At 46.2% G+C, this 26440-nt stretch overlaps 1 protein-coding gene across 2 annotated transcripts; it reads left to right on the top strand.

Annotated features, from left to right (window-relative positions):
* The first annotated feature begins 1282 nt into the window (after positions 1-1282).
* NDNF (neuron derived neurotrophic factor) lies at positions 1283-22334 on the top strand. 2 transcript variants are annotated; one of them, XM_053976744.1, is made up of 4 exons: positions 1283-1668; positions 18136-18333; positions 19290-19414; positions 20275-22334. In XM_053976744.1, the coding sequence occupies exons 2-4, from the start codon at positions 18137-18139 to the stop codon at positions 21663-21665; spliced, it is 1713 nt and encodes a 570-aa protein (XP_053832719.1). In that variant the 5' UTR covers positions 1283-1668; position 18136; the 3' UTR covers positions 21666-22334. The 2 variants fall into 2 exon arrangements, with proteins under 2 accessions (XP_053832719.1, XP_053832720.1); XM_053976745.1 differs by lacking the exon at positions 1283-1668 and adding an exon at positions 8711-8932.
* Positions 22335-26440: the final 4106 nt, after the last annotated feature.

The following is a 26440-nucleotide window of genomic DNA, read 5'->3' on the forward strand; positions in this document are numbered from 1 at the left end:
GTGTTGCAGTTGGAAGCAAACGATCCTCTAGGAAGGGAAGAAGTTGGGAATGCTGTGTGCAAATACCAGGTATTTTTTGGTTCTCCTTAAACATGCATAAATTTATCTTAAACTTGTGTCTTTCTCCCTTCCCTAAACTCCTACCCTTAAAATCTATTTGAAAACGATGAATAGAGTTGTTAAATGTGTAAAAATAGGGACGTGAAAACAGAAGGATAACTGGATACGGGCTCCCACAGGGCTCTTTTTCTTAATCCTGGGTTTCTTTTGGTGAACTTATATTTCTGAGCAGACCCTTGGGCAGAATACTGGCTGGCTGGACCCTGCTGTTCTGTAAGTTGACAGTGCAGGAGGTAAGTGGCAGTAACTAATGGCAATTAGCAGAGGTCTGGACAGCTGCGTGTCCCTGAAGGCATGAGCTCTTCTGGGGGTTGTATCTTCACAGAGTGGAGCTGTTTGTCACCCTACATTGTCACCCTGCAGAATATAACAATTTGCATCCCTCCACTGAGGCTTTGCTGTCAGATTTGCTCAGCTATCTTGCAAGAAAAAAAAAAAAAAATAGAGTTTATTTAATTTTTGCTCCCCAAATATGTTGAAATAATAGGGCAGGAATGATTAGCTTCTGAGACTTACCCATTAGCTGCTATCAGTAATAACTTGTTTAATGCTTATGTAACACTTGACGTTTTCATGACTGATGTGCCAGAAAGGAAACAAAAAGAGATGAGTTTGTTTTTAAATGGCAAAGGATAGTTTTTGTCTTTTCATTGCAGCTCTCAGGTGATAGTAAGAAAATTGTCCCTCGGCCTCCAAACCTGAAAGTTGCCTCTGACCAAAACGTGATGAGGGACAAGGTGAGAGGTTGAAGCTTCGAGACCCGTTTGCTCAGTTGCAGGAGAGTTTAGTAAATCCCATTTCTCACGCATCCTTGACGGTCTCTCCTGCCTCCATCGCTGTTGGGATGTTCCGCAGCGTTCCCGCAGCCCCGATCGATTCAAGCAGCGGCCGCGTGAAAGAGAGGAGCGGGAGCGCCGCGTCCTCCGGGCCCCCCGCAATCCCCCGTCCTGGCTTTGCTTTCGGGCAGGATCCAACCCTCCAAGATGGATGTTGAATAGGCTCTGGCAGCGCAGCCGAGCGCGGCACAAAGCCGGGCGGGCCGGGCTCCCGGCGGTGCCGCGGGCTCCCCCCGGGCCCGCCCCTGCGGTGGCGGAGTGGTGGCGGGGCGGGGCGGCCGCGCCCGCAGGGCACCCCCTGCCCGCCCGCCCCGGCGGTAGCAGCGAGAAGCGCCGGGCGCCGCCGCTCCGCGCCCCCTCCGCCAAACTTTTGCCGGCGCTCGGCCGCCCCGCGGCTCCTCCCGGGAGGCGAAGCCGGAGCCGTGCCCTCGCCCCGGGCAGCGGCGGGTCCCCGGGGGGTTCCCGGCTTCTTTCCTCAGCTTTTTATTGTTTTTCCTTCTTTTGGGTTTGTTTGTTTTTTTTTTCCTTCCCCGCGGGGAGGGGTGGGGAAGGGGCTATAAAGCGCGAAGGGACGTGCGCGACACAGTCCCCGCTGCAGCCCGTCTCCACCGGAGAGGGGGCTAGGTCAATACCCGCCCCCCTAAAAAACAACCCAAGCCTCCCTCGCCGCGGGAGGGACAGCACGGAACGGGACGGGACCGGACACCGCAAGGTAAGGCACCGTCAGCGGGGTAGGGAGCGGAGCCGCCCGCGCAGCCCTCTCCGCTTGCCCCGGGGCGGGTGGGGGACGCGGTGCCCCGACCCGGCTGCGAGAACCTCGGCCGGAGTGGGGCCGGGGCCGCGGCCACCCTGGCGCCGTCCCTGCAGTCGCGCCTGCGGCGCTGAGCCCGCGTCCCGGCACCGATCCGCCGCGGCTTTTGCGGGATGCTGCCGGGAGAAACCTCGGCGCCCTCTCGGATCCCTCCCTCGCCTTCGAGGTTTATTTTTTCCTCAGCGATTTTGCCCTCTTGCAGCCCGCGGCGGCTGCCGGGAAGCCCGGCTCGTCCTCCGGCGCTGCCGCGGAGCCGGTGTGTGCCAGGCAGGCAGCGGCTCCGCCAGCATCATATGCCTTTCTCGGGGAAAAAAAGTGCCTACCAAAAAAAAAAAAAAAAAAGGCAGACAGAAAACTCTGCGGTGGGACGTAAGTGCTGAGGTTTGCTACCTGCAGCCTTGGTTCTGTTTTTATTTCGACAGTGCAGAGACAATGGCTACAAAACGCTGTTTAATCACTTGCAGATAGAACTTTTATGTATTTAAACCTTCGCAGTTAAAGGCTAGCGCAGATTTTGAAAAGCTGTGATTCTCTGAGCGTGTTTGTTCTGGGTGAATTTAACACTTGAGCGGTAGCATGCCCTGGTTCCCCGGACGCATTAGCGTGGTGCCCGGGATGAGCGTGATCATGTCTGTGCCATGCCGCCCGGGGCTGCTCTGGAAATCATCCCAGTGGAACCGACCTGGACTAGGCAGCCTCTGCAAGGCTGGCTTCAGGCAGAGGGTCCTGAAGCTTGTAGCTTCCCTTGGATTTGCCCTCCCCGCCAAAGGAGCTAGTTAGCATCTAGTTACAATGTTAATTGGAACAATTAAACAGTATCTCTGTTCTTGTGGCTCGACTGAACTGCAGGAGGCGAGCTCAGAGCGGAGGCAAGGTCCCTGCCGTAAATTCCCGGACCTCGGTGTCCCAGCTGGCTGTTTGTGAGCAGCCAGAGATAGCAGGAGATGTTCAGTAGCACTGTCTCCACTGGAGTATCCGGCAGTCAGGCTGCTCTGGCAGCCCATCCAGCACTGAGGCTGGGCTCAGCCTTGATGCACCCATTTCACGCTTGGTTGAGACAGTGGAGTTGTGCCTGTAAAAGTGGAAGGGGCGAGAGTGATGTGAGGGCAAATTCCTCCCTGGGCGGTTGGCAGCGAGTGATTTATGGTATCGGTGACCCTGGCCAGGCACCGCTGGCTTGGTCATAACCTGGTTTCCATAAAAACAGCACTGTGGTGTTGGACACCATCAGCACCCGTGAGGGAGCAGGGGGAAAAACTTTGTGTTTCTGCTCAGCCTACTTTGAAAATCGCTGAATGTGAACTATTTTAGGAATGGTATTTCGGATTGCTTCTCGTCAGGAATGCCTCATCCTCCTGGCCACGCTCTCCTGCCTCATAGCAAAACGCGTACCTGCAGGAGAGCTGCCCAGGTCAGCTTTCTAGTGCCACTACAACTCCCTGAAGTACTTAGAGCAATGTCTAGAATTTAAAACTTGCTGATATTTGAAGCAGAAGAAGACTTTTTAAAACACAGAGATTTTTACCTTCTAGTTTGACCATTAAGAATGTGGTGAGATGTGCAGTAGTGCACATATGGGTACCGTGTGGGTGTATCCAGGGTCCTGTGGCTGTGTTTGACCCTGTTTTGAGCACAGTGATACCTGTTCCTCGTGGGCTTTCTGTGTCAGCAGATAATGAGCCCTTCTTAATTTTGTGAGAGCTTTTTAATATGTCTGCAAAATTCCTTGTCACGTTTCCATGATGAGGACTGTAGGTGCATCCCACTCTCCTTGTCTCCATGCAGCCCTGAACAGAAATCCTATTGATTTCTGTGCTGTGGAGGGTGGGCACCACAGGGTATCATTGCAACCCTCCAGTGAAGTGACAAAATATGCATGTCCCACTCCTGAGTGGGGACATGCCAGGCTCTGCCAACAGCTGCCTGGTGCCAGCCACACCTGGCAGGCGGTGGCACATGTGTGTGATGTGCCACTGGTGTCATGGGCCAGCAGGTCACCTCATGCCCTGGCTGCCCTGGAGAAGGTCAGGATTTGGTGGTGAGGTGAGAGAGAATTTGAGCACTGTGTGGGATGCTGATCCCACCGAGATGACTCTGGGCCCCTTTATTTAGTTGTGAGAAGTTTGTCAGCGAGACGAGGCAGAGCTGTGTAGGATCGCCCTGCGCGCCTGTGTTGTTGTGGGTGAGCACTTCGGAGACGCGAAGGAAAAGCTCTGAGGTTTCCCCAATGTTTATAAATACAATCTGGTGCAAACTGTCAAGCAAGCTGTTCAAAATCACGTCACGCCTGCGCTGCCTTCCCCGCTCGGCTTAAATGCCTTCGCCACAGAGCCAGTGTTCATCTGTCGTTCGCAACTCCCGGCACGCAGCTCCAGCCCATCTGTGGGGCTTTCCCAGCACCCCTCTCCTCCTCCTGCGAGCCAGGCTGGGGATGCAGTGCTGTAGGCAGGGTCGGTGCCGTGGCTCCGTGTGCAGCACCATCCACTCATTGGAGCTTGAGCATCCTTCAGTGCTCCAAGAGCCCAGGCTGCCCCAAAGCAGCCCAGCTCACAGACCAGTCCTGCGTGCAGGGGCAGAAAGGGCATCTTCAAGTCCCCTTTGTCCTCCTTAGAAGGTGTGCCTACCTTAGATGCCCCCTAAAAATGAAGGGATAAACCCTTTCCTGAAAGCTCCACCTCTGCAGTGGCCTTCTGCTCCATCCCATGCCCTCAGTAGGGCTGGAATGGAGGCTGTTTGCTGGATGTTTCACTCTGAAGTGTGCCAGGGTCTTCTGCCTTAATATGTATAAAAAGATGAGATGTTTATTAAACTCAGACCCTACTTTTTCTTCTACGATTTATGTCCCGAGAGGCTGGCGTTAAACAGTTTATTAAAAAGAAATCCTGATTTATTTCTGCAAATGCTTACATTTCAAGCTAGTACCAAATGGTTTTGTAGGAGACCACCTTTTATGCTTCCCATGGCAGTTGAAAGGATTGCTAGAAAAACAGTCCAAAATCTAAGTAGGTTTGGATAAAGGCAAGCCAGGACTGTACATCAGGGTATGTGGTGCTTTTATGCAGCAAGGCAGTGGATTTTACCACGGAACATCTGGGCACTGGCTTCAGTTACAGCACAGATTTTAGTGGGATAACAAGTCTTGCTTGGCTTTGCGTTCATTTTGAAGTCACTAAACTTTATATGAATAATAAAACTGTAAGCCCATTACTTCACTGTTTGCAAGGGCTGTTTCAGTCCCCCTTTGGGGTCTCACATCTTTCTGGGGCTGGTTTTATTTTGCTGTGCTAAGTGGATATTTATCTTCTTAGTGCCTGGCTCGCTTTCGCTGGAGGCAGCTTTGCTAATTTGTAGCGATGGCCACTCCGGGAAGGGCGGCAGGTTTCCATTCGCCCCCGCCAAACACGCACGTTTTCTGCATTAGGGGCAGCCTGATGAAAGCTGCGCATTTCTCCTTCATGGCACTTGAAGGGGCTGAGGTTGGTAACCTGGAGGGCGATAGAGCTGCTCAGGGCTACCAGCTCAGCCACTGGTGATAGTTAAAGTAACAGGGAAGGGTTTGCTTTCTTTTTCTGTTTGATTATAAAATACAGAGGAGAATAGACTGGACTGAAGGAGGGAAGGGCCACCTCTTTTATAAAAGAAAACAAGTTTGAAAGCCCTTACGAAGGGTACACATACTGCTGGGAATGCCCCAGCATCAGGGAGGATAACCCCAGCAAATTTATAAATCAAGGAATACGTGTTTGGAATATATGTTCCATGTGACAGTGTAGAGACAGGACATGAGACCGATGTTTACGTTGATCATGGAGCACCTGGTGTGACACTGAGCACTGGTGAGCTCTGTATTTTGGTGTCACTGACTGTATGGGCAGTAAACCAGAAGAAATCAGAATTACATCCAAGGAAGGAGAATATCCCAGATAAGACTAGTGAGAAGGGACTTAAGTACTGCTTGAGTTCTGCTAACTCATGAGTGGAGCAGTGAGTGAGCGAGCATTGCTTTGGGGAAAAGGCAGAGTGCAGAAACTGTTGTGTTTCACATAATGAAACTTTTTGCCACTTCTGTGGCAAAAATCCTCATTAGATCAAACAGGGATAGTTTCTGCCTGAGAAGATGACTCGAGCTCGTGGACGGATGGAAGGAACTTTGAAGGCTGAGGAGATGTTATGTTTGAAAACTTTAACAAGATATCATTAGGAGAGGAAATATTTGCCCTTAGATTGGGAAACAGGTCAGGATAATAAATCATAACTCCAGGAGAATGTGCTAAAAGCTGGAAATACATTCAGATGGGAGAGAAAAGCAGTAAATATTAGAAAGAAGTTTGTTCTCTCAGAATTAATTTTTTCATTTGCTGCATGCAGGGACACCCATTGAAAAGGAGAAGGATAAATGTTAACACAGAGCTGTAACAGGAACCAGCTGAAAATCTCATGACTGCGTGGATGGCTTTGATTGCTCCGCAGGGAGCACGTCAGTCATGTAGGACATGTCAGAAACAGGCAGTGTGTCATGTCACCTCATGTGTGAGGTAGCTGATAGTCCAGCTTCAGCAAAAACCTGATGGGGGGCATTTTACAGGATGGGTTTTAAATGACACTGGAGTAATCAGCCCCAGGAGCGGCCTGAGAAGCCAGCCCCACTGCACGACTGCTTCTCTAAACACAAGCATGCCTGAGTTACCAGAGGGGAGCAGCAGATCCTGCCCAGAGCATCTCACAGTGGGCTCTGCCCTCGCACCCAGGCAGGTACTTTCAGCATTTCTCATAGATTTCTCAGGGTTGTTCAGGTTTGGCCTGAACTGGGACTGCTCTGGCTTCAGGGTAATTAAAGTCAGGGGTTAGAGAGATGTTTGTTGCTTGTGTGACAGCTGAGATAGGAAGCAGTGGGTACTTGCTGCTAGCACCTGGAAAACTGAAAAGCAAAAGGCAATAATTTATCTCTCCTACCTCATTCCCTGCTCCACGGGTCCGGATATGAATGCCCCTCCAGTGTGACCCTTGCACGCTCCCAAGGTGACACAGCACCGAGGCCAACACTTCCCCTGTGATTTACAGGGGAAAAGCATTGTTTGCCTAATTGAGCCTATTTAATTTTTCTTTTTTTTCCCCCTGTATTATTTGAGAAAACACAACTTTGTTGAAACTTTATTAGGGGGTGAGAAAAACGATGCTTTTCATCTTTCTCACCTTTAACTTGTTCAGTACCAAGACAGAGCAGCACCAGAGCAGCCAAGGCACGGCGGGACCACAGGTTCCTCACGTACATTTGCAGGGATGGTTGAACAGGGAAGATGCTTGTACAAAGCAGCCAGAATAACGTGAAGAAGTGAGTGCTCCCTCTCTTTCTCTCTACTTTGTTTAGGTGCAGCAGATTTACTGCTAATTTGTTTTTAGTCAAACAGTCTAAACATGCCTCAGCATTCTGAAATCCAGAAACCTGATGGAAATTTAGCAGTTTACAGATCAGGATGATGATGGTGTGGGAAAGCCAAGTGTCTTGGAGCTGCCAGCTGGTCTCTGGATGCAAAGGAAAACGTCAGTGTGCAGCATTAACAGTTTCTAGTCCCCGTTCCTTTCCTTCCTTTGGCTGCTAAATCTGTGTTTAATTCCCTGGGGGTTTTCTCTCCTGGGTAAGAATTACTTACTTGAGTATGATTTGTATGACTAATAGGATCTTATCCTTATTTGGGGAAGACCCCGGGGGCTCTTTCAAACTGATTTTTCAGTAATGAGAAATAATGAATAAAAGTCTAATAGTCCTAGGGGGTATTAAAGTTACAATTTTGCAGGGAAGATTTAATATCAGTCAATTAAAATTTTTATAATCCTTTTATAGTACAATAGTCAGAAAAAAATAATAAGAGGAAAAATAAGTGGGTTTTAAGACCCTCTCACATCATGTGAATAAGTCTAAATTTAATGTTTGAATTAAACAGGTATTTTAAAGCAAGAGTCTAAGACATCTCTTGCAAGTGTGTGATAGCAGGGTGGCAGGCTCAGGGAAAGAAATGTGCTATGTTAATTTACGGAGCACATTCTAATTCCCAGTCATCTAAGAAAAAGCAGTTGCAAGGTGTTTATGAGAAAATCCAGGCAATTAGGGCTTAAACTAGAAAATGCAAAATTCATGGACCTCAGCACAGTGTGTTTCCAGTAGCTCAAAACATGCTCTGGCTCAGCCTGTTGCTCACAGGGTACGTGAGCCTCCCCACTGGGCACTGTGGGGTCGCTGTGGGTCTGCTCACCCTGGGACTGGGCAGACCCCAGCTCGTGGCCCTTGGTGAAAGGTGTGGGAGCAAAGAGGGACCCAGAAGCATCGTTCCCATGGGCAGAGCCCCCACATGGCCAAGCCGCTACTGAGATGCTTTGCGGGGACAAAGCACCAAGGGGCAGATACTGTTTTATGAATGTACAGCTTTTTGGGTTTAGCAATGATCAGCAGTGATGCTGGAATAATGCTTTGTCCTTTAGCAGTAGCTTTCATCCAAGAATGTTGTAGCCATTTCCAGTTGCTGGCAGAGGGACACCCCCAGAAGGCAGCACTGGATCCCATACCAGAGCTCTCACCACGTCTTCCCCCTTTGGGAAAAGGAACACCTTTGGTGTGCATTTCAGTCATCTCTGAATGCAGAAACCCCTCCCTTCTTCTCCCTCCTTTCCTGCTCTGTCAGCCTGGGATGTATGGTTGCCATAAAAAGGCCGGAGGTTTTGGGGCTGTTTGGATGTTCGCTCACCCATGACAGCCCAGCCTCCCCGCCTGCACGGGTTCCCTCCACTTTTGTTGGCAGCCAGCACATAAAGGGCTAACCTTTCCCCTGCCAGCCTGCACAAATAAACACTGGCCCAGCAGCAAAGTGGAGCTGAAACCAACCCTTGCAATAATCTGATTTTTCAGACCCTTTACCACAGCTCTGCAGGTGACCCTGGCAGGTTTGAACCTCTGGCGCCACATCCCTTTGGAGCACCCATCCCTTTTGTACTTGGGAAGGACCTTCCAGCTCGGAAATGCACAAATCCACTGCTTAGAAAACAGAAAAGTGCTGGAAGGAAGACTGAAGACTGGCAGCTCCTAAACGTGCTCCTGTCCTGCTTTGGTGTGATGGGCTGGTGCTGGTGAGCTGTGGCTGGACTCGTGGGCTCTTAAAGCCTCTCCAGAGAGGTAAGCGTGTGTCAGCTCACCAAGGCAATCTCCATGACTCTGCCTCACTGTCTCCCCATCATTTTGTCCTTTGAAGTCAAATCCTTGCTCTGTCATGTGGCTTCTTAGCACTGGAGGGGTTGAATGATGCTGGGTGAGCAGCTGGGGGAAGTTTGGATTTTCTCTGGAAGCAATGGGAAGTGTCAGGCACCATGGTGGGGACAGCGGGTAGCTGTGTTGAGAAATTTAGAGCAGCTCATGCCCTCCACTAACAATTTTCACTTATTTATTGAGCTAATTTCACTAATTTATCTGTAGAAATCTGTGTCTTTTTTAAAAAAGTAGGATGCTGGGGAGGTAAACACAAAATTTAGGCAGTGTGAGCATTCCTGCTGTTTCTCGTACCTACCCATGTCCTGTCTAAAAGCGAGCATGCAGAAAAGGGAATTTGCTGAGTGACACCCAGGATCAGTGCTGAGGCTGGTTGTGCTCCCTGGGATGTGGTTCATTCAGGATGAGCCATCCTGTGCTCTCAGCCACTGCAGCCCCTCAGGAACCAGTGCTGAGAAATGGTGTGTGCTACTTCCTGGGGATGGTGAGGATCCATGTGGGAGACAATATCCAGGCTGGATCTTGGAATCTTTGCTGCTGTAACCGTGGCTGAGATCTGCTAGGTCTAACACTAAGAGTTGCTGGTAGAAATATGTAAATATCAACACCTTCAGCACTACATTTGATACTTTCCATTTTCAAACACTTGACAAATGTTTACATATTTTCAGCAGCCCTTTTCCAGCCAGGGAAAATGAGACACAGCATCTGTGAATTACTCTGATATGCAACAAATCATTATGAGAGAGCACCTTGAGGGTTCATTAAGGACTTGGAGGGCCTTTGCATACTTTTAAAGCTGAAGGCAGAAAATACTACAACTGAATCCAGTTTTGGATAGTAAGTACAAGAAAGATTTGGAATCAGGGATTAGAAATTTTGAGGGATCAGCTATCATTATAACATGTACTACTGTGATTACAAGTAATATGTACTGGTCTCTACTCCCAAATAGAAGTGGAAACGGCCTCAAGCTGTGCCAGAGGAGGTTTAGGTTGGATATTAGAAAAAAAACTTCTTCGTGGAAAGGGTTGTCAAACACTGGAACAGGCTTTCTAGGGCAGTGGTGGAGTCACCATCCCTGGAGGTATCCAAAATATGTGTAGTTGTGGCACTTGGGGACATGGGTTACCAGTGGCCTTGGCAGTGCTGGGTTAGCAACTTCACTCAAAGGTCTTAGAGGGCTTTTCCAACCTAAACAATTCTCAAATGGGCCAAACTCTGAATTCAGTCGAAAACCTCATAATTTCTTTGGAGTCAGCACTGCTGCAGGACACCTTTCTGGTGGCAGAACAGGGATGCAGTCTCTTCCCCAGGTATTGCAGATAAGCCCCATGCATTGTTACTGCTGCTGTTTTGCTCCACTCTTCCAGCTTTCCGGAAAGCTGCTGCTGTTCTTCTGTGCCGTGGCAGGTGAGAAACCCTTGGTGGTAATAAGAGCGGTGTGATAACATGGCAAAGGAGAATTCCTGAGTCCCTGTTGTGGGAAAACTGTGTGTGTAGAGGAAGGGAAGTGAGTGGGAATAGCAATGCCTGTGGACTGGCTGCGGTTTGTAATCCTGTGTACATGTGTGGTGGTGTTCCTGATGCTGAGGGAAACTGCATGTCTGATGGAAGCTGTGGGAATCAGCCCCTCTGCACTTGACAGGTTTTCCAATCAATATTCCCTTTATTAATCACCATCCAAAAAGTAGAAGGGGAGAAGTGCATAAGGAATTCCAGTGTGCTCATGGCACAGCTTTCCCACAGAATGTGAGTGCTCAGGTTCTTCTTGGAGCTGCTGGAGATCAGCTTCCCCAGCTCCTGCTCTGGGAGTCACTCTGGTGACCTACAGCTCCCTGCCTGTCCCTACCTCTCCTGTGGCTCCCTGCTCTGTGCAGCCCCTTATGTTCTCCCCTTTAGCAAACACCTTGTTGGCCAGGAGCAGCTGCCATGCCAGCAGTATTCCATAAGAATGGCTCAATGGCTCAAGCGACCTTAACTCCTTTGGTAGTTAATGAAGTTAATGACTCTGGGTTTGTGTTGTAGCACCTTTTCAAGCCTTCCTGCCCTGGCGGTTTGAGGATGCGACAGCAGGATGCAGATCGTGGTTCTGTTCCTGCTCTGTATCATACCCCGACATTTCATCCCCATTCCTGGAGGATTTTGGCGAGGGTGCTCATTCATAATGTCATCCTGAAGTATTCCAGAGGAACAGTGGGAAACTCTGTAGCAAATACCAACATGCTGGTGTTGGTTGTAATTTGTAATTGTTCATGTGCTCCTCCCTGCTAATCCCCTTGCTGAAATTCATTACAGAGAGTGAGCAACCTACACCCAGAGAGCTGTGCTGAAGGCGGAATGTCTTGGCCAAGGAAAGTAGCTATTGTTTTATGATTAAAGGAAAGGATTATATTGGGATTTCCTTGAACAAGGAAAGTCTCTGCCCTACTTTTATTGCTTGTAACAAGGGGATAGTAATTACTTTCCATTATAAAACACCCCTAGCGCTTGTGCTGAAAGATTTGTGGTAGAGCTGCGTGGCATTCAGGACTGGTTATCTGAAATGGCTTGGAGTTGTGCAAACTGAGACTTCTCTGCCTTATTTCTCCTACTGGGGCTCAACCCCTGCTGAGATTATGGAAAAAATTCCTCTACTCTGAGTTGGGTCAGACTCTCTGCGTGTGACATATTTTCCTCTGCAGGAGCTGGTACCAGTCACCTATATCATGATGCCTACCCTCTCCAGGAGTGACATCCAGCCACCTGGAGGTTCTCTATGGGCTTTGGGAGGATGAGCAGGGACAGCAGCAGGGATCCAGCCGGTGCTGGAGTGGCCAGGGGAGGTAACATCTTTCTTGGGGGGAGGGCTGCCAGCTGGCTGCCGCCCCGTGCTCCAGCACATCCTTGCTTCCCGTGCCGCTGCCACCCCCTCATAAGGAGAGGCACAGAACAAACTGAGCATTGTAACAGGGGTCACCGGGGACGCGCTGTTTGTTTGGGTTTGACACTCGGCACTGAGTCTCGTGGGCAGAGGTGGCTGTGAAAGAGAGAAGCGCTGGTATGTGGTCTCTGATTGAAAAAAGGAAAACTATGAGGCATTTCCTTGAGTGTCCCAAATGGCATCTCCTGGCTCAGCTGGTTTTTGAAGTGTCCAGCTGCCACCAGCTCCAGGGTGACGATTTTGATGTGATCAGGGTTGAATCTGTTTCCACTAAAAGTGGAAAAATAAATAAGTCTCAGCTTAGAATCAAAATAGTCCATGTAAAATTTGATTTTTTTGATACCGTATGTCCCTGAGTATGTTTGCTTTTCAACATGTCTAATTTGAGACAGCTCTGCATTTTCTAATGGTGCCCCTTTGGAGTTAACCTCTCCTCCAAGCTGTAGCTCACTGCCACTGTTGTCCATTAAGATTTGGAAGAAATGTACCCTTATTTCTTCAAACCTTCCTATTTTTACATGGTTGTATTTTTTCCCTGTAATGCCATAGTGATTTTGCTTGGCTAAAGCAATAATTTTCCCAGCAAAGGAAAATTGTGTGTTGAATTGGAATTGCAAGAGGCGCTTGGTTAATCGACAGATTATTGACATGGTGGACCCTCCATGCTTCAAAGTCACCATTATAGTCCATCATATCCCTGCATACTTAGGGAGCTTTAATCCACGGATTACAGGTCCCTAAGAGCCCCTTCCCTCCCAGTTACAGCTGCTCCTGCCAACAGGAGCTGCCATGTGAAGCACTACACTAAAAATTGGTCTTTAAAATCCACGGAGACAGTGATACACCCTTGCATCCCCATCAGGGCTGCATTCCTTGTCCCAAGCCCATGGAGAAGGTCCCACAGCCGTGCCTGGCCCATGCTTTTCCCCAGGCACCAGGCAGGACCAGACAACACATTTTCAAAAGTGATGCTTTAAAAAAAAAAAGGAACCACAAAAAAGCCCATATGAAAAGCATACCAAGCGTTTTCCACATCCTTTAGGGAATAGTCAGCATTAAAGAGCAGGCCTTTACTTTTCCCCTCTGGTCTCCCCCTAAACAAACAAACTGAGCAGCTCCTAGTAAATGCTTAAATTGCAAAGGCATTATTTTTTCCTTGTTTGCACATTAAAAATAACTTGCATTACAATCCAAATTTATAAGTACTTTTAAACTCCTCTGTTGCTCAGGTGATAACTGTGTGTGCTGAGGTGCATGTATTTGTGGCATATATCTCAGGAAATGGAGCATATAATGGAAAAGCTCATGACCTCTTTACTTGCAGGATTCCTATAATAAGTCAAAGAAGTCACACAGTGCCCTTTTATTTCCAAAGCTGGACTTAAGTCACATTAATAAATCTGCAGACTTATTATGAGATGCAGCATGGGTAATGTAAGCAGAAAAAAACCCCACCCCCAGTACACCAGAGTTTAAAAATAGGATGTAAAGAGGAGAAAAAGTTAACTATCCATATAATAAAAAGAGATGCAACACAAGAGTGCTGTGTCAGGCAGTGCCTTGAAATTACCCTCATTAAATTACAGTCATGCTGTTCCAACTCTCTGTAATTAAAGGAGGGTTTGTTTATTCCAGACACATTTGCTCCAGGTAAACCCAGGTCTTTTTTGTTTTGCTATTGTAAGTCCTTCACAAGTCTCAGTGACCTGCAGACAGTTGAGGAGCAAAGCAAATTATTTCCGTAGATCAAGGAAGATGACTGTGAACAGGTACCAGTTTTGCATGTGGTGAATCCAGTACTTTGCTCCCTTTTTCCACAGCTTAGGCGTGTTTAGTGAGATTGAGCCTTCCTGTGAGTGTCTGTGTGAAATAAATGCACAGTGAAGCCCAAATAGGAGGACACAACTGTTTGGATCCCCAGCAGCCAAACAAAATGGATTCTTGGCTTGCTGGGTGGGATTTCTATGGTGGGATGTAGGCAGGGATCCTCTGATCCCTTAAAGAGCATACCCCACACAGCTGTGTTTCAGTGCTGGGAAAAAAGGTCAGTAAGAAAATACCGTAGGCTTGAGCAGGGAAATCAAGAATGGGGTAATTTCATTTGTCCCCAAGGCCACCTGTTTCTGGCTTGGGTTGAGGATGTGCCCACCCTGCTGAGCCTGTGGTAAAACCCCATGAGGTGCTGCCACAGCTTCAGCTAATTTGTCCCTTGACTCAGAACCTGAGCCAGCTGTAACTCCCATTATCCTCTCCATTTCTGGTTCTAATTGCAGTTTACCTGGACATTTGCAGATGGAGTTATTGTTACCCAGAGGTCTTAAAGGCAGGACAGAAGGCTGTATAGGGCTTTTGTAGGTGGGATTTTGGAAAGGTTTGGTAAGGAGATTATTAAAAAGATAGGAATGTAATTGTCATAAAACCCACAACCTGACTTAATGATTATTTGCATGTATGTGCTTATAACTCAAGTTTATAAAATGCCATTTATAAAATGGTTATTTCTACTTTGTGAAAGAAGGAAAAAGCCTCAAGCCTCTGGCAAGGTGGTGAATTATGAAGTGTTTAAAGTCATGTATCTCCCTCTCCAATGTACAGCATGTATTTTTAATCTGTTGATCTTTTCAGGTAAATACAGCTGGGTTCATTAAGCAAATGTCTTCTGAGGTGTGGCTCTTGCTACTGCAGTGTTTGGGTAGCCCGGGAGCTGCTCACCTGGGGACGGCACTGCCACATTCCAGGTTAAAATCCAAGGAAACACTGGCCACCTGCCCTGGCATCCCTCAGCCTGCTCAGGTTTAGTGTCCTGGTGCCTGGCAGGCAAAACTGAGTAGCCTTGTCCCCTGGGAGCAGCCCTGCCTGGGAGGAGATGGGACCCTCTGGATGCTCCATGCTCAGTCTGACTCCCCAGGTCAGTCAGCCAGCAGGACTTTTCCCTCTGTGTTTAAGGCTTAGTTGAGACAGTGTTTGGGGAAGAAGTGAAAGGTAAAGACGGGCCATTAGAGGGCACTTTTGCAATCCTGGAGAAGGAAAATGGTGCTTATTATTTCACTTAAGACTGTTTATTTTGGCACTTTCTTAAATTCAGTGATAAACAGCAGGAAAATCCCTCCAGTCAGCAGGAATATATCAATAAAATATTGACTCAGAGTTTAAAAGAAAAAAAAACAAGACAAACTTGTAGAGAATGGAATACAAGACATTTAAGGAGGCAGCACAGCCTAGAGAACAAAAAAATCACACAATGTATTTTATGTAATTTGTGTGGCTTAGCAGCACAGTGCTTAGGCCTCAGCTTGTACCTGGCTTCTAAAAATGAATCCGAGACAAGAAAACTGGGTTTTGGGAGTTTCTGAAGGCTGGGTGGCAGAGGACGAATTCACAGGCTCACATCTAGCAAGTGCATTTTCTGAGGGACTCTGTCAAAGTCACTGGTGAGCTTGCCCAGAAACAAACATGGGATGAATAAAAGGGCTTTTTGCTTTGCTCTTGATGTTTTGCATGAGTAAACTACAGAGGGTTTAGTTTGAAACCCTGCCAAACTATGAGTGCACTGAAAAAACTAAAATCTGTTTATTAACTGGTGTGAAAGGGTGGTGTAACACTGACAGCACAGCTTCCAAAAACTGTGAGCAACGTTTGGATGCCTCTTTGTTGTTGTCCCCTTTTTGGAAGTGTCGTGCATGAAAACTGGGCCCATTTTGAGCCTCTGAGGTGAGATACATGAAAATGAAAGCACCCAAAATTCTAACAATTTGTCAAAGAATAGAGATTATAAAAGTTTCCTTTTTCAGTAACAGTTGACAACTTTGTAAGGTATTTCATGTGTGGGACAGGCAGGGATATAGAACTAAATTGAATGCGTCTTTTTGGAGTTATTTTTAAGCCAAAATGCTTTTACAATTAGATAAAGAAATTGGAGACAAATCTGTACCTTGTCACTGCTCTGTAGCTGTTAAGGGGGGCAGAAACACTTTATGGGAGTTTTTAAAGTGCATTAGCTAGTGACATTATTTAAGAAGTGAAGCTTAGCCTATTATAATCAAAATGGTTTATTTTAGTAGAGGTTACATTGCACTAGAACTGACTATGGGAATACACAGGATTGCAGTTTCAGGGGGTTCATGTGGAGGACGCTGTCTACAGAAAGCGTCAAAGTTTCTTACCTAACCAAATAATCTGCTGTAACTGTTGGGATTAAGTTGGAAGGAATTTCATCCCTGTTGGCCAACAATAATACTCGAAAAATCAATAAACAGTGTGTTAGAGCACACAAAACTCATCGTGCTTTGTGTGAGAGGAGCTTTCTGCCGGCTTCAGTGACTCAAACCAGCAAGTATTTTGACTTATGATCTTTGCTCCAAAAGGTCAAATGTCTTTAACTTCGCTAATCAGACACTTCAGTCTGATTTTGAGGAACTATATCCACTGTCATCAAAAGCTAACTCAGGACCTGTTTGGGATAAATTTTGACAAAAGCTGGGAAAGCTAAATCAGGATTTACCTCTAGGCAGCAATTGCACGTGTTGGGTAAAGCCCTGGACTCTTTTCCCTTCTGTAGAGCAGAGCACTGTAGTAAGCTGTCATTAAACCATCACAAATGATAACAGAGCACATCATTTGAGACCTAAAATTGCATCCTGTGAGGGTGCACATCACTCCTGGTTCATGGATACTGCTGAGTTTGCCATGTGTTTTCCCTCTCCCATCACCAATTTCAATGGGAAAATAGAAAGATGAAGGAACTGAGCTGGACAGCAGGAGTTTTAGAAAACAGTAGAAAGGGGGGAGGGAACAAGCTGATATCGGGGGAGAGCAGAGAGGAGGGGTGAGTGGGGGGGACCTACATGCTGGTGGAAGGAATGATTAAATAAAAATGTCAGAGGCAGAGGAAGCAAAATGAAGGTGAAAATAGCCCTCCACAGCCTTGCTGATTTCAGAAGCCCTGCTGTGCAGCATGTGGGTGGCTGTGTTTAGCTGTCCTGAGAGCAAAACAGGCACAAGGGTAGCTGGAGGCAGCAGGGAGGGGGTTTTAGGAAAAGCAGTTTTAGTATGGCTTGGACTACAGCGTGCCACTTCTCAAGGAGCTTTATATTTGCTACTTTTACATAAAATATTAGGGATGGTGGGAAAAAGAACTATCTCAGCAACAGATTTGATCTTAAAGTAAAAGAAAAGTTTGCTATAAAGTAGTAGCTGCTTCACAGTGCAGTACCCAGAGCAGTGCATGACTGCACACTCAGCCAAGGGACAAGATAAAACTGTTCCTGCCAGCTCAGCTTTTTACCATGTTTCTCCCCAAATCAGTGCTAACACAGTTTAGATAATGGCCTGAATTTTTTTCCCCTTCTCTGAATTTAAATTATTAAATGATAACCATTTTTAACTTGTACCAGATATACTTGTACCAGAAATGGGCTGTTTCCCCTTTCACCCCCATCCCAGAGCCATTATAGATGAGATCACCTACTGTACTGAAAGGAGATTTCCAGCCTGTTCCAGTGTATATGTTAGGGTAGTCATTTCTGACCTAGTTACAGACATAATAATGAAAGGCTGAGATTATGAATTATTATGCCTAATTTGTAAAGGATTCTCTGCTTTTGTGTTTTGCAATTCCCATCAGGCTTGAGGATTAAGCCCTGCTGAATTGCATGCTAATACCAATGTGCTTTGAATATGTGTGGGTTTGTATCACATGTTTTCCTAATTTGCTATTTTTGTCAAGAACAGTTTCACTGGAAATATTTGCTTTCCAGAGGATTGTTGGACACCGAACCAAAGTCTCCTAGGGGAAGCAAAGCCAATGTACCCTCCATCTGCTCTGTGCTTACTGTAGCTCCCAAGGCCAGTGAGCTCCGTTTCTGCTGTAGCAAAACATCAAAGTGTAACTCACCAAAGCACATGGAAGGCTTTTGCTCTTTAGTAGCAATTCCAGTCTGAAACCAGTGCCTGGGCTTGCTTCATTCAGTCACAGCTCAGGATGGGAAAATCTTGGTGCCACCCTTGATCCAAGCACTGTGACAGTGCAAGGTCGGTCTTTACAGCGAGTTCTCCTGCCATTTGTATGGCAGTGAAGGTGCCTGCAAAACACAAAGTGCATGCGAGGTTGTTGTAGGTGTGCCCACGTTCCAGCACAGATGAGCTGCACATGGTGCCCCTCATGAGGTGGGACTCCCTGTCGTTGCTGCAGAATGCTCCTGCTGCGCTGCCTGCTGCCGCTCCTCCTGCTGCTGCTGCTGCCGCTCGACTCCAGGCCCCAGAAATTGCCCACCAGGGATGAGGAGCTCTTCCAGATGCAGATCCGGGACAAGGCGTTCTTCCACGACTCGTCAGTCATCCCTGATGGAGCTGAAATCAGCAGCTACCTCTTCCGAGACACCCCCAAAAGGTATTTCTGTCTGGCCCAAGTGAGGAAGCTGAACTTTGAAGACAGTAGCTCTGGTTGCTGGGTGCTCTGAGATAAAAATTTGATCCCAAACAGAAAAATACAAATGCCAGTGTTCTGTTTGGTGAAGTAAACATATGAGCCTCCAGCCCAATCTGGCCTCCCCAGCTGAGGGTCTGTCCAATTTATTTGATTTCTGGGATAAACCCAGAGCTCCCCCAGACTGCAGAATTTCCCTGAAGTAAGGCCACAAACCATATCTAGAGGCAATGGGAGAGGGAAGGAAATTAGAAATTACAGGCTTGACTCACCATTCTTGTCCCTCTTCATTGTTCTCTACTGTGCTTTAAAGAAGCAGTGTTAAGCAGCCTGGTCTGAACTCCCCACTTCCCAAACTCCACCCTATGGGTCAGAAAATATTGAGGGTTAGATTAGGGATGAACCTGAGGCTCCAGAGAGTTTAGGGAAGAGCTGCATTGCCTCATATCACATACTCCCTCCAGCCTTCATTGGTGAGGAACATTTTACAATAGGTGATGTGTGGTGCCTGGAGAGATGTGGGAGGGCAGCTGGATGTGTGTGTATCTCTATGTGCTTACCAGGATACAATGTAAAATGTATGTCCTGCTTGGAAGAGCATATCCCTAAGTTCCAGGAGAGATCCTGTTTCCCTCATTTATATCTCTGTCATTATTTGTATCTAGGTAGTATAGGGATAGAAAGTAAAGCTGCTGGAGGGGAGAGCAGGAGGCCAGAAAGCCCTCTGCTCTGCTGTGACACAGAAGTGAACCCTGCTCCTTAGCTCTGGCCCACCAGCCTTTCCACACTCCCTCTGCCTGCTGGTAACACTTTCGGCTCTGTGGCCTCACCAAGACCATCCCTAATCATGTCAAGTCAATCTCTGCCAGCTGGCTGCCATCAGGAGTTCCTGACATGTGGGTATGTTAACCTCCCTCTAGGTACTTCTTCGTGGTTGAAGAGGACAACACTCCCTTAGCAGTGACAGTGACACCATGTGATGCCCCTCTGGAGTGGAAATTGAGTGTGCAGGAGCTCCCAGAGGAAGCCAGTGGGGAAGGATCAGGTAACAAAGCATCAGAGACTTCCCCTGTCCCCTTCTCTGCTTTTCTCCAGGATTTAAGGTTCCTCAAACACTGAGTCTCACAGCAGGGCCTGTCTTTAAGATCTCCTGCTGTTTTGGTCTTCCAGTGCAGGAGACTGACAACAGGCAGCAACATGAAAAGGACCGCAAAGAAGTAAAAGCTGAGGTTACTGTCACAGGGGTCTGGATGCTGCAAACTGTGTTTGCCCAGAGTGACTCAGTTTAATGGGGACTTTGCTGTGAGGTGTTTACACAAGATAAGAACTGGGGAGACAGGGCTGGCACTGCAGCAGGACTGAGCTCACCCCTTGGAGCGGCTTATCTCCACACACGGAGCCGTGTAGCTGCTGCTCAGGAGAGAAAAGGGCTGCCAGAGCCTCTGACACACGTGTTGGACTGTCACACACCCACATGTTATGGCAGACATACCTCTGGTCCCCACTGTGTTTAGCAACAAAATTTTAGTGCGGCTCAGACGGCCAAAGCCAAGGGTCCACATCCAGGAACAGGCAGGTGAATGAGTGTCCCCTGGAGAAAACTGCATGGCAAATCCAAGTGGGATGCCTGACACTCCAGTGGAAGGTGTTAGCTACCATTCATGAGATTCCATTAATGCTGTCAAGTGGAATTTCTTTTGTGTTTGGGTTTAACCTGAGCACCAAACCATCTTTCCTCTCTGTTTTGAGAGAAATGTTGATCAATTACATCTTTCTCAGAAGACAAAACCTTCCTTTTCCATCTCCCGTTTGTATTTTATGTCATAAAATGTGCCTGTTAGAGCTCTGTTTTTTCACATTTGCAGAGAGTGTCTGTACAAATGTTTTTTTCTGTATGTATTCTAGGCGATCCAGAGCCCCTTGAGCAACAGAAACAGCAGATTACCAGTGAGGAAGGCACGGATCTCTTCTCCTACAAAGGCAATGACGTGGAGTACTTTGTGTCCTCTAGTTCCCCGTCTGGGCTGTACCAGCTGGATCTGCTGTCGACAGAGAAAGACACCCATTTTAAAGTGTATGCAACCACGACTCCAGAGTCGGACCAGCCTTATCCTGAGTTACCTTACGATCCCAGAATCGATGTTACCTCTCTGGGACGTACAACGGTGACGCTGGCATGGAAACCGAGCCCCACGGCCTCCTTACTGAGACAGCCCATCCAGTACTGCATAGTCATCAACAAAGAGCATAACTTCAAAAGCCTCTGTGCTGTCGAAGCCAAACTCAGCTCTGACGATGCCTTCATGATGGCTCCAAAACCAGGTCTGGATTTCAGTCCCTTTGACTTTGCCCATTTTGGCTTCCCTGCAGACAACAACTCTGGCAAAGAACGTGGTTTCCTAAAATCATCCAAGTTTGGGCGGCAAACGTCCCCAAAGCCAAGAGTTGACCTGCATAGAGTTTGTATTGGGAACAAGAACATCTTCACTGTGTCTGACCTGAAGCCAGACACGCAGTACTACTTTGACATGTTTGCAGTGAACACCAACACCAACATGAGCACCGCCTATGTTGGAACCTTTGCCAGGACCAAGGAGGAGGCGAAGCAGAAAACAGTCGAGCTGAAGGATGGCAAAGTTACAGATGTGTTCATCAAAAGAAAGGGAGTCAAATTTCTACATTTTGCCCCTGTTTCATCTCACCAAAAAGTCACCTTTTCCATTCATTCCTGCCTGGATGCTGTTCAGATCCAAGTTAGGAGAGATGGAAAACTTCTCTTGTCTCAAAGCGTGGAGGGCGTGCGGCAGTTCCAGCACCGGGGGAAAGCAAAAGCAAAATACCTTATTAGGCTGAAGGGCAGCAAGAAAGGTGCTTCCATGCTGAAGATCCTGGCTACAACCAGGCCTAACAAGCAGTCATTCCCTTCCCTTCCCGAAGACACGCGGATCAAAGCCTTTGACAAGCTCCGCACGTGTTCCTCGGTCACTGTGGCATGGCTGGGCACGCAGGAGAGGAACAAATTCTGCATCTACAAGAGGGAAGTGGATGACAATTACAACGAAGAGCAGAAGAAAAGAGAGCAGAACCAGTGCTTGGGTCCAGACACGAGGAAGAAGTCGGAAAAGGTTCTGTGTAAATACTTCCACAGCCAGAACATCCAGAAAGCAGTGACCACAGAGACAATCAGAGGCCTGCAGCCTGGCAAGTCCTACCTGCTGGATGTTTACGTGATAGGGCATGGTGGGCACTCGGTGAAATACCAGAGCAAACTGGTGAAAACAAGGAAGTTCTGTTAGTGTCCCTGGACAGAGGAACACAGGGAACTCCAGACTGAGCATTATCCTCTTTCTGAGTATAGGGATTGACTACTTGCACAGCTGAGAAGTTGTGACCTGTGTTTGTACTGTGTTGAAAAGATACCAACTTGTATATTTGTTTACATAAGTCATTGTCTGGAGGAACTGAGGCTGGTACTGTCTGGTAGCACCTGGCAGCGGTGTTATCATGTGTCCAGTGACCCACATGTGATGCTCAGTAGATGTCCAAGGTAGCAGAAAACCTCGGAGGAACTGGCATGCCTTTGCTTTCATATTGCATGAATTGCTTCTAAATTATTTTATACTTTTAAGAGGCTGAGATATGTCATTTTTTCACCTTGTTACTCACATACACAACTCACAGACATATGCCCTTTCTCTCAGTGTAGATGGTAGGGTTTCTGTAAATTATTTTATAGAGTCTTGTTTTAAATGTTTATGTTTCTATGATTGTAAACTATTAAAATCTCCCCCCAATAAAATACAGATTTAAACTAAGTATTAACTGGGCTGCACATGAAGCAGTTTCATTGCTAATGTAAATTCCTACCTAGCTGATTTTCATGTTTAAATACTGTATGTATTTCATGTACAAAATTGCCATAACGTTATATTCCTGTACATAAAATTAAAAAATATTAGATTATATATTATTGACTTCTTGTTGGCTTTTTTTTTTTACATTCTAAGTGGGCAGACAGATGTGGGGACAGAAGAGACATGCTGAAACTTGAACTGAATTCAGTTTTCCTGTTTCATCGTGGCTTGGAGTCTGAGTTAGAGAGGCCATGCAGATCTTTTGTATGGTCATTTGTTATTTTTTTGTTAGATTATCGTTGGAAGCATTTGCTTTCTGGATGCTGCTGGGTTTGACCACAGTAGTAAGAAGCTGAAAAGATAGTATTTTTTGCATTGACAAGAATGGCAGTGCTACCAAAACCCCAGGTACTTTCATTTAATTTGCAATTATTTCCATGGTGTAGATTTCTTTAAGATATTATATTTCTAGATATCATATTTTCTAAATTGTCTTCTTTTTTTTTCCATGTCATCTGCATTGACTCAAAAGCCTGCCGAGAGCTGCTTAAGAGAAAACACTCATCAGAGAAGCAGCTTGGCCAGCCCCATTTCAAGCAGTGAAGGTAGGAGGGAAAGGGACCAAAATTCATATATAGACTGAAAGCAGGTTCCTCTTAGGCTGCTGACAGGGAAAACCAGACCTGTCCATTCCTGCAGAGGCGAGCTCCAGTTTTCCTTGGCCCCGCAGTGTTGAGCTCCTGATATTTTAATTTCTGCTGCCCCCAGCACTGGTGGGTGACAGGAGGGTTTTGTGGCTGTGCAAGCTCCTGTGCCATTCCACGTGCCAAGTTTGTTGTGATTCTACTCCCCCAAAAAAGTAGGTACCATATGAAGACTGATCAGAAGACACCTGCTGTGTTTAATGTGGTTATATAATAAATGGAATAATGGGAATTCAGATTTCTCTGGAGATGATCTCTCTGATTCCTTAAAGGAACTTACAAACACACACTTGGTGGATTACTGTGCCAGGGCACAGAGGAGCAATAGGTCACTCCAGCTGGAAATTCTCAAGAACAGGACAGTGGTAGCAAGGTTAGATCACCAGTTGCCAGAGAGATACTTTCTCTGTATTTCACAGTCTGGAAAGCTACTGAATCCTTAAGCTAAAGACAAATTTTTTAAGCATTTGTGTGGGGATCAGTACCCCTTCCACTGGCCTAGTATGGTGTTTACTTCAAAACATGTTTTATCACAATTCCAGCTCTGCTTGTTCCCTTTGGCCAGATTTCTCTGTTTGGATATTCACCCATCTCACTTGGCTTTTCTGCCTGCTAACTCCTTATGTTTGCAGCATGTCACAAAATCAAAAAACTCTCCAAGATGCATGCAGCTTCTATTTCTGAACACCCTGTTTTCAAAGAAAAATGTCACAACAGTTGTCTTTATTTCCCACTGGAATTCTCCCTTTCCTGAACAGCTAGCTCTATTTATTCTTCTGGATGAAATTGAGACCATATTGGTACCATATCTATTAATCATCACATTATTATTCATGTTTTAATGATCTGAAGCTGTTCTTTGAAGGATAGAGTTAAAACAAGGGCACTGTTTTATACAGTGCAAATATAAGTGAGCCTTTAACTGAGAGGTGACTGAAGCAGGTGTTAAAGTAGAATAGGACTCATCTGCTGGGAAAGCTCCAGAGTGAGTTTTTGTGAAAGTAGAGAGCCCATGTGAAAAGTCATAGCAGGAGCAACATCAAAATATATATCAAAAGAATTTATAAAGAAAGTAATAGGTGGATACCTGGTGTAAAAGGTCCAAAAAAAGCCAGTATATCATATATATATATAAATATACATACAAATATACATAAGGGCTTTTTTAAGCACAAAGCTGGCAAGCTAATTAAAATAGAAACCTAAGCTGGGAAATGGAAGGTTAAATGGAGTTCATACTGATGGTATGTGTCGCTTTGGGACAGAATGCCATGCTGAAACTTGCAGCTGAGGAACACACAGGGCTATAGGAAAGCAGCAGAGGTGGCTCACAGGGATGGCAGCACTTCCTTAAGGCTCATCCATTGAAGGACTGTAACAGAGAAATTCTCTACAGATGAGGATTGTTTCAAAGCTGCTAAAGAGTCACTGAGCCATTGTGAACCACAGCAAGATAATCTTCAACATCTTCATCAGTGAAAGGGGGCTTACTTAGTTTTACTGCTTTACGCACTGACAAATGTGGCAGCTGCCTTACCACGGAAGCTTCAGGGAGCCCAGAATGGTCCATGAGTTATGGAACAAAAGGTTATGATGGTGGCAAAGCTGCAGACTAAATCCATCAGTGGTACACACAAAATTTTCAAGAACTCCACTTGTAGCAACAACAGATGGGTCTCAGAGCCATATTTCTTTGGGTTTTATGTAGCAATTTTAAGACTGGTAACATAACGGGGATAGCAAATCCTTATTTTCAACAGCAAACCTTAGCTTAGCACTTGGCAAAAAAATGCAATGGTTGTGGTTTCTCAAAGTTCTTTGACTACTTAGGGTTAGGGTTACCATGTTTGGGTACACTCAGTTAAATGGGATGTGAAAATACATTTTATTTAATTCAGTACATAAGCCGTGCTGGGGAACTATGTACCAGGAACCCTGAACTCTTCTTCCTTTCTTTGCCTGGAAACCTATTCAGAAACCTTTGTGCTAGCAGAGATCAGCCCTCAATTTTGTGGCAATACATGAATCTGGTCTGACTGAGATTGTCCCAGTGCAGAGCACAGCTGGTAACTCATGCTCTCAGCTCTGCAACTATTCAAATTCCCATTTTCCTTGATGTCCTCTTCCATTTGATACTGTTTGCTATTACTTAAGAGGTGTCCTGGCATTCCAGTGATGTTAGGAGGCTAGAGGAATATGATTTTTTTATTCTTGACTATTACATGATTTTTTTTGTCTCTTACTTCTTGCTCCTGGTTTTCTTTCAAACACTTCTGTGTAAAAGGTGCAGGAGAATAAGATGCACAGTTTTGCCCAATAAACAAATTCAGAGCAATTTCCCTTCCACTTCTGGGAGGCAAGTAAAACCAATTGTGTTAAAAACCATGGGGCTGTGGCACAAAGGCAACTGAGGCCATAGAAATCTGAGGAAAACCTTGCAAAAATGCCTTTCCTTGCTGGTTTTCCCTCTTACATGGACATTTTTTATGGCAATATGGCTGAAAAATAAAACTGCTCCAAAGGTGGCTTTTTCCATCTGCTTTTACCCCACTTCCACTGACTTGAGCAGTGACACAAAGTGCAAGCCCATTCTCCAGGCAATCATCACCCGGAGCCCTGGAGGATGTAGTTGGGCTTCATTAGCAGCCCCACCAGTGGAGCCAGATGACCCTGCTTCCTTTAAGGAGCCTTTGCACAGCAACTCTGAAGATGCCTTACCTTCCCCTGCCGTAGGAGGACAGCAGTGTGTTCTTAGAGGTAGGTAGGTAGTCAGTCTTTGCTTTTTTTAAAGTCTGTTTCTAAATAAAAGGAGAATGCTCAGACCTTCCGAGGATTTGTATTTCTATTTTAACTCTGCCAGAGAGGGTTACTTGGTTTTGTATTGTGATACTGGTATTTCAGACAGTTGTTTGTGAGGGGTTAGTAAGCATGGCACTATTAAAATATATTTTTCCCTCTTTTTCTCTCTTTGTCTGAAAAGTGTGAAAAAAGCCTGTTTCCTTGTATGAGGTCTCCTGAAACTGCTAATCTTGTGCATAAGATGTTTTAACTTAAGCTATGATGTCTTACTTCAGAGAGCAAACAAAAGAATTATTTTTTCTCTTCTCTGAGCAAACAGCGAATAAATTCTTTGTATCCCAAATGCATGTGGATAATATAATGGCAAAGCTGCTGAAAGGCTGATAGAGAGGAAATAATTAATTGCTGGCTTTTGAGGGTTTTATTGCTGTATTGACACACACTATGGCTGTGTCTCAATTCTGGGTTTGGATATTCATGTAGGGGTAACACCTGCTAGAGGTAAGCAGTAACATGTTTAATTGTTTCCCTTGATTTAGAGAAATGTGTGCTTGTAGCAACAGGCAGCTAAAATGATTGTAAATTTCTGCTCCAATGCTTTAGCTTAAATGAATGCTGACAGGATTATTAAATATTAGTCTTATAATGCATACCTTGCAAAGAGACGTGAATTCTTGTTTTAACTGTGTTAAAATCCTTTTTCTAAGTCTAGCA

This window comes from Vidua macroura, chromosome 4 (assembly GCF_024509145.1).
Source record: "Vidua macroura isolate BioBank_ID:100142 chromosome 4, ASM2450914v1, whole genome shotgun sequence".
NCBI lineage: Eukaryota > Metazoa > Chordata > Aves > Passeriformes > Viduidae > Vidua > Vidua macroura.

Coding starts and splice junctions, on each gene's coding strand:
- NDNF (XM_053976744.1), top strand. CDS start 18,137: ATGCTCCTGCTGCGCTGCCTGCTGCCGCTCCTCCTGCTGCTGCTGCTG. Junction 18,334..19,289: donor TTCCGAGACACCCCCAAAAG/GTATTTCTGTCT, acceptor ACCTCCCTCTAG/GTACTTCTTCGTGGTTGAAG. Junction 19,415..20,274: donor AGCCAGTGGGGAAGGATCAG/GTAACAAAGCAT, acceptor TATGTATTCTAG/GCGATCCAGAGCCCCTTGAG.